Below are 13,177 nucleotides of genomic sequence, written 5' to 3' on the forward strand. Positions count from 1 at the left end.
ATGTACAGTGTGGAGTGTAGGGCGATGAGTAGTATGGCCAGTAGAGGAGTGCAGAGTGTATGGCGGTGGGTAGTATGTGCAGGAGAAGAGTGCGGAGTGTATGGTAGTGGATAGTATGTGCAGGAGAAGAGTGCAGAGAGTGTATAGAGGTGACTAGTATGTGCAAGAGAGGAGTGCAGAGTGTATGGAGGGGAATAGAATGTGTAGGAGGAGTGCAGAGGGTATGGCAGTGGGTAGTATGTGTAGGAGAGGGGTGCAGTGTGTATGGTGGCGGGTAGTACATGTAGGAGAGGAGTGCGGTGTGTATGGTGGTGGGTAGTATATGTAGGAGAGGAGAGGAGTGGAGAGTGTATGGCAGTGGGTAATACGTGTAGGAGAGGGGTGCAGTGTGTGTCGGTGGGTAGTACGTGTAGAAGAGGCGTGCGGTGGGTAGTATGTGTAGGACAGGAGAGGAGTGCAGAGTGTATGGCGGTGGGTATTATGTGCAGGAGAGGAGTGCGGAGTGTATAGAGGTGGGAAGTATGTGCAGGAGAGGAGTGTGGAGTGAATCAAAGTGAGTAGTACGTGTAGGAGAGGGGTGCAGTGTGTATGGCAGTGGGTAGTATTTGTAGGAGAGGAGTGGAGAGTGTATGGCAATGGGTAGTACATGTAGGAGAGGGGTGTGGAGTGTATGGTGGTGGGTAGTATGTGCAGAAGAGTGCAGAGTGTATAGAGGTGACTAGAATGTGAAGGAGAGCAGTGTGGAGTGTATAGAGGTGGGTAGTATGTGCAGGAGAGGAGTGTGGAGTGTATGGCGGTGGGTAGTATGTGCAGGAGAGGAGTGTGGAGTGTATAGAGGTGGGTAGTATGTGAAGGAGCGTGTGCCGTTATCCGTGGCTCCCGCGCGCATACAGTAATTCGTAATGAGCTAGTATGCTATGCATACTAGCTCATTATGCCTTTGTGTTGCAGGGTTTTTTTCCCCTGAGGGTTTACAACCAATTTAATGCAGGGAGAGGAGTGCAGTGCCACCTTCTGAAAGTCTATCAGACACTGTTATACCACCTTGGTGGGTCACTTTTCAGAGGGATTACAGCAGGTATGGAAAAGTCCTAAAAGAAAAAAACTCAAGCTCATTCCCTACAGAAATCAACTCAACAGGGCAGTGCACAAGATAAAAAGGTATCTGCTGAACAGTGTAGAAGTAATTGTGCATCCCATCAGAATTTAGCTGAGAGGGGAGCGAGCAGATAATATACAGCAGGGGTGTCCAAACTTTTTCCAACGAGGGCCAGATTTGATAGAGTGAACATGCGTGAGGGCTGGACCATTTTGTCTGACATTCTTTGAACCATTAAATTCAATCTAAGTGTGTTCGTTCGAGAACTAATACTCTGCCCAACAAGAATTCTCCTGCCTTTGCGGCTGTGTGTGGTGAAGGAGATGAGCTCAGGTGTATTCGGATTACAGTATTTATTGGCGCATAATGCGCACCTTCACTTTAAGAGGGAAGTTTCAGGGAAAAAACCTTAACATTTTAAACAAAGAACTGTGAAGCAAAATAAGGGTCAGTGCCCATCTAAAGACCCTCAATTGCCATGAATGCAGCACCCGCATTTCTTCATCAGTTAGGCCAATATGTAGTCTGCTACATATTTTTGGTAAAAAAAAAAAAACGATGGGATATATTTATGGACTTTTTTTTTAATAGTAATGTTGGTAATCAGCGATTTTAACAGGACTGCGACACTGCGGCAGACTACTCTGACGCCAAGTGACAAAATGCGCCGTCACTGTACTGACGACACTGGCAGAGAAGGGGTTAACATCAGGGGCGATCAAAGGGTTAAATGTGCTCCTAGGGAGTGCGTTCGGGGGGGGGGGGGTGCTTTGGCTGTGAGAAGACACAGATCCATGTTCCTGCTTAGCAGAAACACAGGATCTCTGTCTCCCCTATTAGAAGAACTGTGATCTGCCTTGTTTACATAGGTAGACCGCCACTGTGCCTCTCTAGTGAACGATCGGCGGGTCCGCTGATTGGCTCATGCTCATAAAGCATAGTGCGATATGTCCCTCTCTGTGCTTTAAAATACCTGATTGATCCTGCCTGTTCCTGGGTCCGCCTTAGTGTGCTGACCACAGCAATCATGGCTGCTGATCCACGATGCCGTGGTCAGTTTACGTGCCTCTGTCAACCCGCAGTCTCTCTCTCTCTGCCTGTCAGCTCAGTCTGTGCGTGTGAGAGCTGATCTGCTACCCGCCCCTTCCCTCTCCTCCTGCCACTACAATAACACATTACTTAGCCCCGTCTGTTTTAGGCAGATGTAAAGTACTGTGGGTCAGTTTTTTTTCTTATTATAATCCTAAACACCCTCCTGTCACAGAGCCGCTCTGCGGGCATGTGACCTCCTTCTGCTGGCCGGCTGATGTCAGAAAGGAATCTCAGCTCCTTCCTCTGCTCTCCATAGCCCGGGGAAGGAGAGAGAAGGGGCATTATGTGATTGTAGTGTGGCGAAAGAGAAAAGGTATTTAGGATTATAATAAAATAAAACACACTCACAGTACTTTAGATCTTTATAAAACAGAGGATACAAGTAATGTATGTATGCGACTTGAAGTTTGACTTCTACCCTTCTAGCACCTATCTTAGGCAACCTGGACTAGATTCCCATCTATTCCAAACGGTGGACAAATAAAGGTTCAATTCACAAACTTCTCGATGGGCGGTGGAATACATAGCGGTAACCAATTAAAAAAGAAAAATTTTCAATTTAAATTACCCTAACAGAAATGTATCATTATTCCTAGAGAGATTATATATTTTTTTTAAAGTAGAATTTAAAAAAAAACAAAAAAAAAAAAAAACAGTTTTGGATAGCACAAGGGAGGGTTATAACCTCAGATTTTTTTTTCGCCAACTGTGTCTCACTGAAGAGATTTCCCTTCACTTCCTGTCCAATAGCCAAACAGGTAGCGAGAGGAAATCCCTGCAAATTAAATCAATTCCTTGGGGCCCCCAATAAAAGATTTTTCCTCTATTACGTTTTTGTGGACATCCCAAAATGTGTGATTTTTTACTTTCACTTTCAATGATAATGGTAATCAGGACAAATAGAGAGGGTGAATCTCCTTAAAGCGGTGTTCCAGCCGAAAACATTTTTTTTATAAAGTCAGCAGCTGAAAACACTGTAGCTGCTGACTTTTAATAAGGACACTTACCTATCCAGGGAGCCCGCGATGTCGCCCAAACACCCCCCCCCCATCGGATCGGGTGTCGGCGCCGCCATTCGAACTAAGGGAAACAGACAGTGGAGTATTGCGGCTTCACTGCCCGTTTCCTACTGCGCATGTCGCGTGGAGCTTTGTGAATGTCCGGCTCTCTTCTGGGACACACACAGGTCCCAGAAGACAGCACACCCCATTTCCCAGAAGACAACGCGAGAAGGACGAGAACGAGGAGCTCCGCGGTATAGGAAGTGACAGCTTAGGACGACTGTCTAGCAACAGGCGTTTCTGGTAAGTAAAATTATATTTTTTTCAAATGTTTTTTAATGTATTTTAACCACTTAAGCCCCGGACCATTATGCAGCTTAAAGACCAGTCCACGTTTTGCGATTCGGCACTGCGTCCCTTTAACTGACAATTGCACGGTCGTGCGACGTGGCTCCCAAACAAAATTGGCGTCCTTTTTTTTCCCACAAATAGAGCTTTCTTTGGTGGTATTTGATCACCTCTGCGGTTTTAATTTTTTGCGCTATAAACAAAAATAGAGCGACAATTTTGAAAAAAAAAAAATCAATATTTTTTACTTTTTGCTATAATAAATATCCCCCAAAAAATATATTAACTGCTTGCCGACCAGCCGCCGCAGTTATACGGCGACAGGTCGGCTCTGCTGGGCGAGAGCACGTAGCTATACGTCACCTTTCCCAACAACCAATAGGGAAAGATCAGTCATTTCCCCTAGTGAGGCCACCCCCCCCCTATAGTTAGAACACACCCAGGGAACATACTTAACCCCTTCCCCACCCCCTAGTGTTAACCCATTCACTGCCAGTGGCATTTTTTATAGTAATCCAATGCATTTTTATAGCACTGATCACTATAAAAATGCCAATGGTCCCAAAAAAGTGTCAAAAGTGTCCGCCATAATGACGCAGTACCGGAAAAAAAAAAAAAATAAATAAATAGCTGATCACCGCCATTACTAGTAAAAAAATTATATATATATATATATATATATATATATATATATATATATATATATATATATATATATATATATATACACACATACACACACACACACACACACACACACACACACACACACATATATATATATATATATATATATATATATATATATATATATATATATATATATTATTTATTTATTTTTGCATAGGCTGTACCTTTGATTCCATATTTCTCAAACAGGCCATTATTGCAAGCATAATAGTTTTATTTTAGTGATTATGTTTCTCTAATTTCTCACTCACCTCTTCTTGCTTGCTAAGGAATGCAACTCCCTCTTTGTTTTCCAACTTTACAGATGCCGGAGCTAAGTTAAGAACATAAGCAAATATTAACAGGTTAAAGTGCTGTCCACAACTAGAGACCCAGACAAAGTTTTAAACCGAAAACATAATGAAGGCAACATGCAAATCTGAAGCATTCTCCTTTTGCCGACAGAATTCTGCAAAATGTGTTCTGTTGTGCCATATATGAAAGTATTACTGTTGGTCTCATTTATCCACTTTTGAGCAGAATATAGTAACAGCATTATATATTGTATTGAGGTTTTATGTAATAGACCAATAAATGGCACATAACTGTGAAGTGGAAGGAAAATGACAAATGGTTTTCAATTTTTTTTCTTCACATATCTGAAAAGTGTGGCGTACATTTGTATTCAGCACCCTTTACTCTGATACCCCTAACTAAAATCTAGTGGAACCAATAACTTTCAGAAGTCACCAAATTAAAAAATAGAGTCCACCTTTGTGTCATTTAATCTCAGTATAAATACAGCTGTTCTGTGAAGCCCTCAGAGGTTTGTTAGAGAACCTTAGTGAACAAACAGCATCATGAAGGCCAAGGAACACACCAGACAGGTCAGGGATAAAGTTGTGGAGAAGTTTAAAGCAGTGTTAGGTTATAAAAAATATCCCAACACACCAAGAGGCCCATGGTAACTCTGGAGGAGCTGCAAAGATCCACAGCTCAGGTGGGAGAATCTGTCCACAGGACAGTTGTGTACTCCACAAATCTGGCCTCTATGGAAGAGTGGCAAGAAGAAAGCCATTGTTGAAAGAAAGTCATAAGAAGTCCCGTTTGCAGTTTGTGAGAAGCCATGTTGGGGACACAGCAAACAAGTGGAAGAAGGTGCTCTGGTCAGATGAGACCAAAATTTTACTTTTTGGCCTAAAAGCAAAACGCTGTGTGTGATGGAAAACTAACACTGTACATCACCCTGAACACACCATTCCCATCGTGAAACATGGTGGTGGGAAGCATCATGTGGTGGGGATGCTTTTCTTCAGCAGGGACAGGGCAGCTGGTCAGAGTTGATAGGAAGATGGATGGAGCCAAATACAGAGCAATCTAAGAAGAAAACCTGTTAGAGTCCGCAAAAAACTTGAGACTGGGTGGAGGTTCACCTTCCAGCAGGACAACAACCCTAAACATACAGCCAGAGCTACAATGGAATGGTTTGGTTCAGGGATCTCCAATCTACAGCCCTCCAGCTGTTGTGGAACTACACACCCCATTAAGGCATTGTATAATTGTGACATCCACACACATACTAGGCATGATGGGGATTGTAGTTCCTGAACAACTGGAGGGCCATCGTTTAGAGACCCCTGGTTTAGATCAAAGCATATGCAAAATGTTAGAATGGCCAAGTCAAAGTCCAGACCTAAATCCAATTGAGAATCTGTGGCAAGATTTGAAAATTGCTGTTCACAGACACTCTATCCAATCTGACAGAGCTAGAGATATTTTGCAAAGAAGAATGGGCAAAAATGTCTCTCTAGAGACTTGCAGCCATAATTGGAATGAAACGTGGCTCTACAAAGTATTGATTTTTCAGATATTTGTAAAAAAAAAAAAAAAAATTAAACATTTATCATTTTCCTTCACAATTACGTGCCACTTTGTGTTGGTCTATCACATAAGATCCAAAAATAAATAAAAAGTTTATGTTTCTGACACCGATGCAAGCACGCTGATTTTTGAGAGCCGTGGAGTTTGTATATGTCATGATGTTCCTTTTCACCTGTAAGTAGGCTACAATAAATATTGTGGGGCAGAGCCACATACATCGGCGCAGGGCACAGCGTATGTAAGATTTACGGCGGCGTAGCGTATCTATCGCGGCGTAAGGGCACGGAATTCAAATCCGGCGGGTAGGGGGAGTGTTTGATTTAAATGAAGCACGTCCCCGCGCCGAACGAACTGTGCATGCGCCGTCCGTAAAAACTCCCAGGGTGCATTGCTCCAAATGACGTCGCAAGGACGTCATTGGTTTCGACGTGAACGTAAATGGCGTCCAGCCCCATTCACGGACGACTTACGCAAACGACGTAAAATTTTCAAAATTATACGCGGGAACGACGGCCATACTTAACATTGAGTACGCCACCATATAGCATCTTTAACTATACGCCGGAAAAAGCCGAACGGAAACGATGGTGACGTAAAAAAATGCGACGGCCGGTCGTACGTTCGTCGGAAATAGCTAATTTGCATAATCAACGCGGATTACGACGGGAACGTCACCTAGCGGACGCCGAAAAATTGCATCTTAGATCCGACGGCGTACGAAGACATACGCCTGTCGGATCTAACACAGATGCCGTCGTATCTTGTTTTGTGGATACCAAAACAAAGATACGACGCGCAAAATTTGAAATTACGCGGCGTATCAAGAGATACGCCGGCGTAATTTCTTTGAGGATCTGCCCCTGTGTGTTTTACCTCTACGGGCTTCACTATTGTTGCTTTTCTATTTATATTGGGTTAACATCCTGTTGGTGATCGCACAATATATCTACCTTCTTGTGTAAATTCTGATCATGGATATTTTTATGACCTGCCTATCAAGTTTGGAGGGTGCCATTTGAATCCACCACTGACCTATTGCATCATATGATTACATTACTTGTTTTCATATATTTCTGGTAAGCAGATTGATAGCACGTTGGTGTGGTGTGCTTTTTCCTTTGCACATTGAAGTTTGGTGGAGGCTCTACATCATCTTTACCTCGTATTGATTTTTACATGGACTATCATTATATATATTTTTTTATCTATCTATCTATATATATTGTGAGCAAGGCTCTGTCCCAATGAAAATGGGATTAAAGTGGACACAGAGGCCCGGATTCTCAAACGAGTTACGCCAGCGTATCTCCAGATACGCCGTCGTAACTCTGAGTCCGAGCCGTCGTATCTATGCGCCTGATTCTTAGAATCAGTTACGCATAGATTTCTATTAGATCCAACCGGCGTAAGTCTCTTACGCCGTCGTATCTTAACTGCATATTTACGCCGGCCACTAGGGGCGTGTACGCTGATTTACGCCTAGAAATATGTAAATCAGCTAGATACGCGAATTCACGAACGTACGCCCGGCCGACGCAGTACAGATACGTCGTTTATGTTAGGCTTTTTCCGGCGTAAAGTTACCCCTGCTATATGAGGCGTACCAATGTTAAGTATGGACTTCGCTCCTGCGTCGAATTTAGAAAATTGTACGTTGTTTGCGTAAGTCGTTCGCGAATAGGGCTGGGCGTCATTTACGCTCATGTCGAAAGCATTGGCTTCTTGCGGGTTAATTTGGAGCATACGCACTGGAATACTTTCACGGACGGCGCATGCACTTTCGTTTGAGAATACGGCACTTGCCTGTAAAAGTTGTGGAGGCGTAACGTAAATAGGATATGTTACGCCCGCACAAAGATACGCGATTCTACGAGAATCCAGGCCAGAGACTGCATATCGGCTAAAGTGCAGAGCGTAAATTTAAAAACAGAGAAAACTCTCCAACCCTGTGTCTGGGTTTTAAAGACAGCCTGCAGGGTGTGTGCCCAGGTGCACACAACTCATATAATGAAGGGCTGGGGAGAGCAGAAGTGAGAGGAAGGTGTAGTTGGAGCAGTGGCTGCTAGTGTTTCTGTGTGAAGATAAATGCTGTGTGCATTAACCACTTAAGACCCAGACCTTTATGCAGGTAAAGGACCTGGCCAGTTTTTGCGATTCGGCACTGTGTCGCTTTAACTGACAGTTGCGCAGTCATGCGATGTGGCTCCCAAACAAAATTGGTGTCCTTTTTCCCCCCAGAAATAGAGCTTTCTTTTGGTGGTATTTGATCACCTCTGCGGGTTTTATTTTTTGCGCTATAAACAAAAATATTTGAAAAAAAAAAAACAATATTTTTTACTTGTTGCTATAATAAATATCCCCAAAAAAGATATAAAAAAAATATTTATTTTTTCTCAGTTTAGGTCGATACGTATTCGTCTACCTATTTTTGGTAAAAAAAAAAAAAAAAAAAAAAAAAAAAAAATCGCAATAAGCGTTTATCGATTGGTTTGCGCAAAAATTTATAGCGTTTACAAAATAGGAGATAGTTTTATTGCATTTTTATTAATATTTTTTTTTTTTTTACTACTAATGGCGGCGATCAGCACATTTTTTTCGTGACCGTGACATTATGGCGGACACATTGGACACATTTTTGGGACCATTGTCATTTTCACAGCAAAAAATGCTATAAAAATGCATTGTTTACTGTGAAAATGACAATTGCAGTTTGGGAGTTAACCACTAGGGGGGCTGAAGGGGTTAAGTGTGACCTCATACCGTATGTGTTTCTAACTGTAGGGGGGCGAGGCTGGACGTGTGACGTCATTGATCGTGTTTCCCTATATCAGGGAACACACGATCAATGACACTGCCACAACGAAGAACAGGGAAGGTGTGTTTACACACACCTCTCCCTGTTCTTCAGCCCTGGAGGACCGATCACGGGACACTGGCGGCGATCGGGGGCACGGAGTTTCGGACTGGGTCGCGAGCATGCGCCTGCGTGTGACCCCATGGCTGGGCTTAAAAGGCCACGTACAGGTATGTGGATATTCTGCCGACGTATATTGGCATGAAGGGGTCCTTATGTGGTTAAGAAGCTCAAAGCTGTGTGCGTTGAAGGGCTTCAAGCTGTGTGCGTCCAAGGAGCCAGAAGCTGTGTGCATTGAGGGGCTTGAAGCTGTGTGTGCTTAAGGAGCCCTAAGACTGTACGCATCCAAGACTGTTGGACTGGAGGAGCTGGTGGTTTAAGGGACCAGTACCTTTGGCAGCAGTGCTGCCGAAGAGTAGCCAGGTGGGCTGATATTTTCAGTTATCTCTGAACACCGTTTAAACCCCTCCGTGGGATTCCTGGGTGGACTTTTGTTTTATTTTTCCTCATTTAATAAACGTGGGCTACCAGGCCCTTAACGATATACGCCTGTTTGATGTGGACTCACTTACACAAAAGCGCATCTACCACGAGAGCCAACAACCCCCTATGTCACTATGTGTGTATATATCCCTCCATCTATCTTTTTTTTTTAATTCAGATGCCATGGACTATGAATTCCCTAGGATCCAGAGCGAAGTGGTGCCACCTGCTGGTGAAAACTTTGGAATGGCTCCCTTAGTAAAGCAGGAAGACATATTATAAAATGCATATTGTTCAAAGAAAGCTGATGTTAGTCGCAATAAATGTCAACAAAACGAACATAGAGAATACAACAAAATGCACTGGTGCATATTGTAGTATAATCAAAAAAATAATAATATATCTCTTTGTGAGGATGTATCAGAAAGAAACTAGAGCAGCAAGAAAAAATATGGTACCCGGAAGTGCCAAAAGACATAATACACTAAAACGAACATAGAGGTAATACAGTTGACATAGTTCTTGAAAGAACAGAGTTTATTCTATGGATCCATACTCACTTCCAACTGAGTTCTCAATGGCTTCTTGGGCTTTCTGAATTCCTAGACGAAATTCTTGAAGCTCAGGACGTAGTTTGACCCCTCTATGATAAAACACAAGGGCAAACTCAAAGTCCCCCTTGGCATACAGAGCTTCTGCCTTCTGATAAAGGCCCTGCAAGTCAGAGAAGAGATCAGTTATATAAAGCTAGTGAGAGCCTGTGGACAGGGATCTGTACAAGGGATCTCACAATCTACTAAAAATACAACCATCGGAGTCTAGCTAGGTTAGCAGCCTTTGGAAACCAACTGATCAAATTTACCTGTCCAACAAACAAGATTTGTAATTACCAAAATCAACAACACAGTCTGGGTAAATTACAATCTTTATTTTTTATTTTGTTCATTTTCATTGAAAGTCTGTGATCCAGCACAATATCGCTCTCCGCCTGATGGGTTCTCTTGCAATGTACTAATAAGCCGGTTATAATCCATTTACTAACATACTTACACAAATCTTCATCATTCATAGTGATATATATTGCTGGGTAAAAAAAAATGATTAAGCCGCACACAGCAAACATTAAATTTACTTTGAACCATCTTTAGATGGTTATTTATAATGCAATTCTTGCTAGGGGTAGCTATGGGGGGAAAATTGCTCCCAGTGTTGCCAATTTGTTTTTGGCACACTGGGGGCCAGATTCAGATAGAGATACGACGGCATATCTCTAAGTTCCGTCGGTCGGATCTATGCGGCCGATTCATAGAATCAGGTTCCGCATAGATCTCCCTAAGATCCGACAGGTGTAAGTGATTTACACCGTCGGATCTTAGGCTGCAATTCCAGGCCGGCCGCTAGGTGGCGTTTCGTTTTTTTTACGCGACGAATATGCAAATGAGGATTTCCGCCGATTCAGAAACTAACGACCGCCCGGCGCATTTTTTTTTTACGTTGCTTGCGTTCGGCTTTTTCCGGCGTATAGTTACCCCTGCTATGTGAGGGGTATCCTATGTTAAGTATGGCCATCGTTCCTGCGCCGAGTTTTGAATTTTTACGTCGTTTGCGTAAGTCGATTCAGAAAAGAGCTGGACGTAAGTTACGCTCACGTCGAAACCAATGACGTCCTTGCGACGTCATTTGGAGCAATGCACGCTGTGAAAGTTTACGGACGGCGCATGCGCAGTTTGTTCGGCGCGGGGACGCGCCTGATTTAAATTTTACACGCCCCCTAGCCACGGAATTTGAATTCCGCTGGGGGATTTACGATACGCCGCCGCAACTTTAGAGGCAAGTGCTTTCTGAATTATGCACTTGCCTCAAAAACTTGCGCCAACGTAATGTAAATCAGATAGGTTACGCGGATCTAAAGATCCGCTGACCTATCTGAATCCGGCCCTGGGAGTCTAAGGTGGAGCATAGACCAGATGAGTTAGTCAGCTACCATAGGTTTATAGGTGACCTGTTCATGTTATGGAGGGGAGATGCAACTAGTCTCCTCTCCTTGAACAGGTTGAACCAAAATGATAAAAATATAATACTATCATGGAAATATGACAAACAGAGCATGGTGTTTTTGGATGTGGAGATGTATGTACATGAAGGGGAGATTTATACCAAAAACTATTGTAAGCCTACAGACAAAAATTATCAATCCACAGCTGTCATTATAAACCTTGGTTATTGAATATTCCAAGAGTGCAGTTTGTGAGATTGAGAAGGAAATGTACCAGGAAGGAAGAATATATAAAAAAAAAAAAAAAAAAAAAAAATAATCGAGCAAGCAGCACAGTTTGAGAAGTTTGTGCAAAAAGGTTACAATAGTGCTTTTGTTAATAAACAGCTGGGTTTTCTTGTAGGAAATCGCAATTGTGTGTACGAGGCATTAGTCAACGCAAGTCAGCCTGGATATATGAGACCCAGATTTTAGCGCCCAACTTTATTTTCAATGGTTTAAATAGGTACATATGTCATTTAACCACTTAAGAACAAGCCTCTTTCTGAAAATTGTTGTTTACAAATAAAAAAAAATAATTTGATCGAAAATTTCATAGAACCCCCAAACATTACAATTTTTTTTTTAATAACACTCTAGAGAATAAAATGGTGGCCATTGCAATACTTTATGTCACACTGTATCTGCGCAGTGGTCTTACAAGCGCACTTTTTTGGTAAAAAAAAAAAAAAAAATACACTTTGACACCAGTAAAGTTAGCCCAATTTGTTTGTATATTGTAAAAGATAATGTTACGCCGAGTAAATTTATACCCAACATGTCATGCTTCAAAATTGCGCCCTCTCGTGGTATGGCGATAAAATGTTACCCTTAAAAATCTCCATAGGCGAAGTTTAAAAAAAAATTATACAGGTTGCATGTTTTGAGTTACAGAGGTCTAGGGTTAGAATTAGTGCTACCAATCGCGGTGATACCTCACATCTGTGGTTTGAACACCGTTTTCATATGTGGGCGCTACTTACGTATGTGCTCGCTTCTGGGCGCGAGCTCGGCGGGACAGGATGCGTTTAATTTTTTTTTTCCTTATTTATTTTACTTTTCATTTTTTACACTGTTCGTTAACACTGTTCGTGTCACAATTGTAATAGAAAAAAAGCATGACAGGTCCTCTTAAATATGAGATCTGGGGTCAAAAAGACCTCAGATCTCATATTTACACTAAAATGCAATAAAAAAAAGTTGTCATACTCCACTATGGTATGGAGACGGGTGGGGGCCATCTTCCCCTCACTCGTCTCCATACACAGCCACCAGAAGGACCCGATCGCCTCCGCTGCTGCCAACAGCTCTGGTAAGTGGTGGAGGGCACAGGAGAGGTCCCCCTCCCGCCAATGTTAACGGTGATCTTGCGGTGAATCTGCCACAGAGACCACCACTATTGGAAACCAAACCACCAGCTGAAGAAGAGGATACCTGGGTTATAGCAGCTAGTTGCTGCCGTAACAGAGATATCCCTCTTCAAACAGCCGACGTATATTGGCGTGCGGCGGCGCAGAAGGGGGTTAAGGACCGAGCCTCTTTCTGAGATTTGGTGTTTACAAATTAAAGCGAGTGTAACTTGTTCCCAAAGGTGAACTTATCTTTTAAGATTAGCATTTGTGTGGGCAGGCAAAAGCACAGCTTAGTCGTTTTTTTTTTTTTTTACGCACCCCTCCTCCCTGCCTGCATGAAATAGCCCTAAAGGAGTGGAGATT

General features: G+C 42.8%; 1 protein-coding gene across 2 annotated transcripts in view; it reads right to left on the bottom strand.

Annotated features, from left to right (window-relative positions):
- The window catches only part of ODAD4 (outer dynein arm docking complex subunit 4), a 77,437-nt gene that overhangs the window by 46,257 nt on the left and 18,003 nt on the right, over window positions 1-13,177 (bottom strand). For both annotated transcript variants that reach the window (XM_040330463.1, XM_040330462.1), the window contains exons 3-4: window positions 9,988-10,141; window positions 4,482-4,543 (exon numbers count right to left, since the gene is read on the bottom strand). In XM_040330463.1, coding sequence (XP_040186397.1) covers window positions 4,482-4,543; window positions 9,988-10,141 — 216 coding nt within the window. The remainder of the gene's footprint in view (window positions 1-4,481; window positions 4,544-9,987; window positions 10,142-13,177) is intronic.

This window comes from Rana temporaria, chromosome 12 (genome assembly GCF_905171775.1).
Source record: "Rana temporaria chromosome 12, aRanTem1.1, whole genome shotgun sequence".
Taxonomy (NCBI): domain Eukaryota; kingdom Metazoa; phylum Chordata; class Amphibia; order Anura; family Ranidae; genus Rana; species Rana temporaria.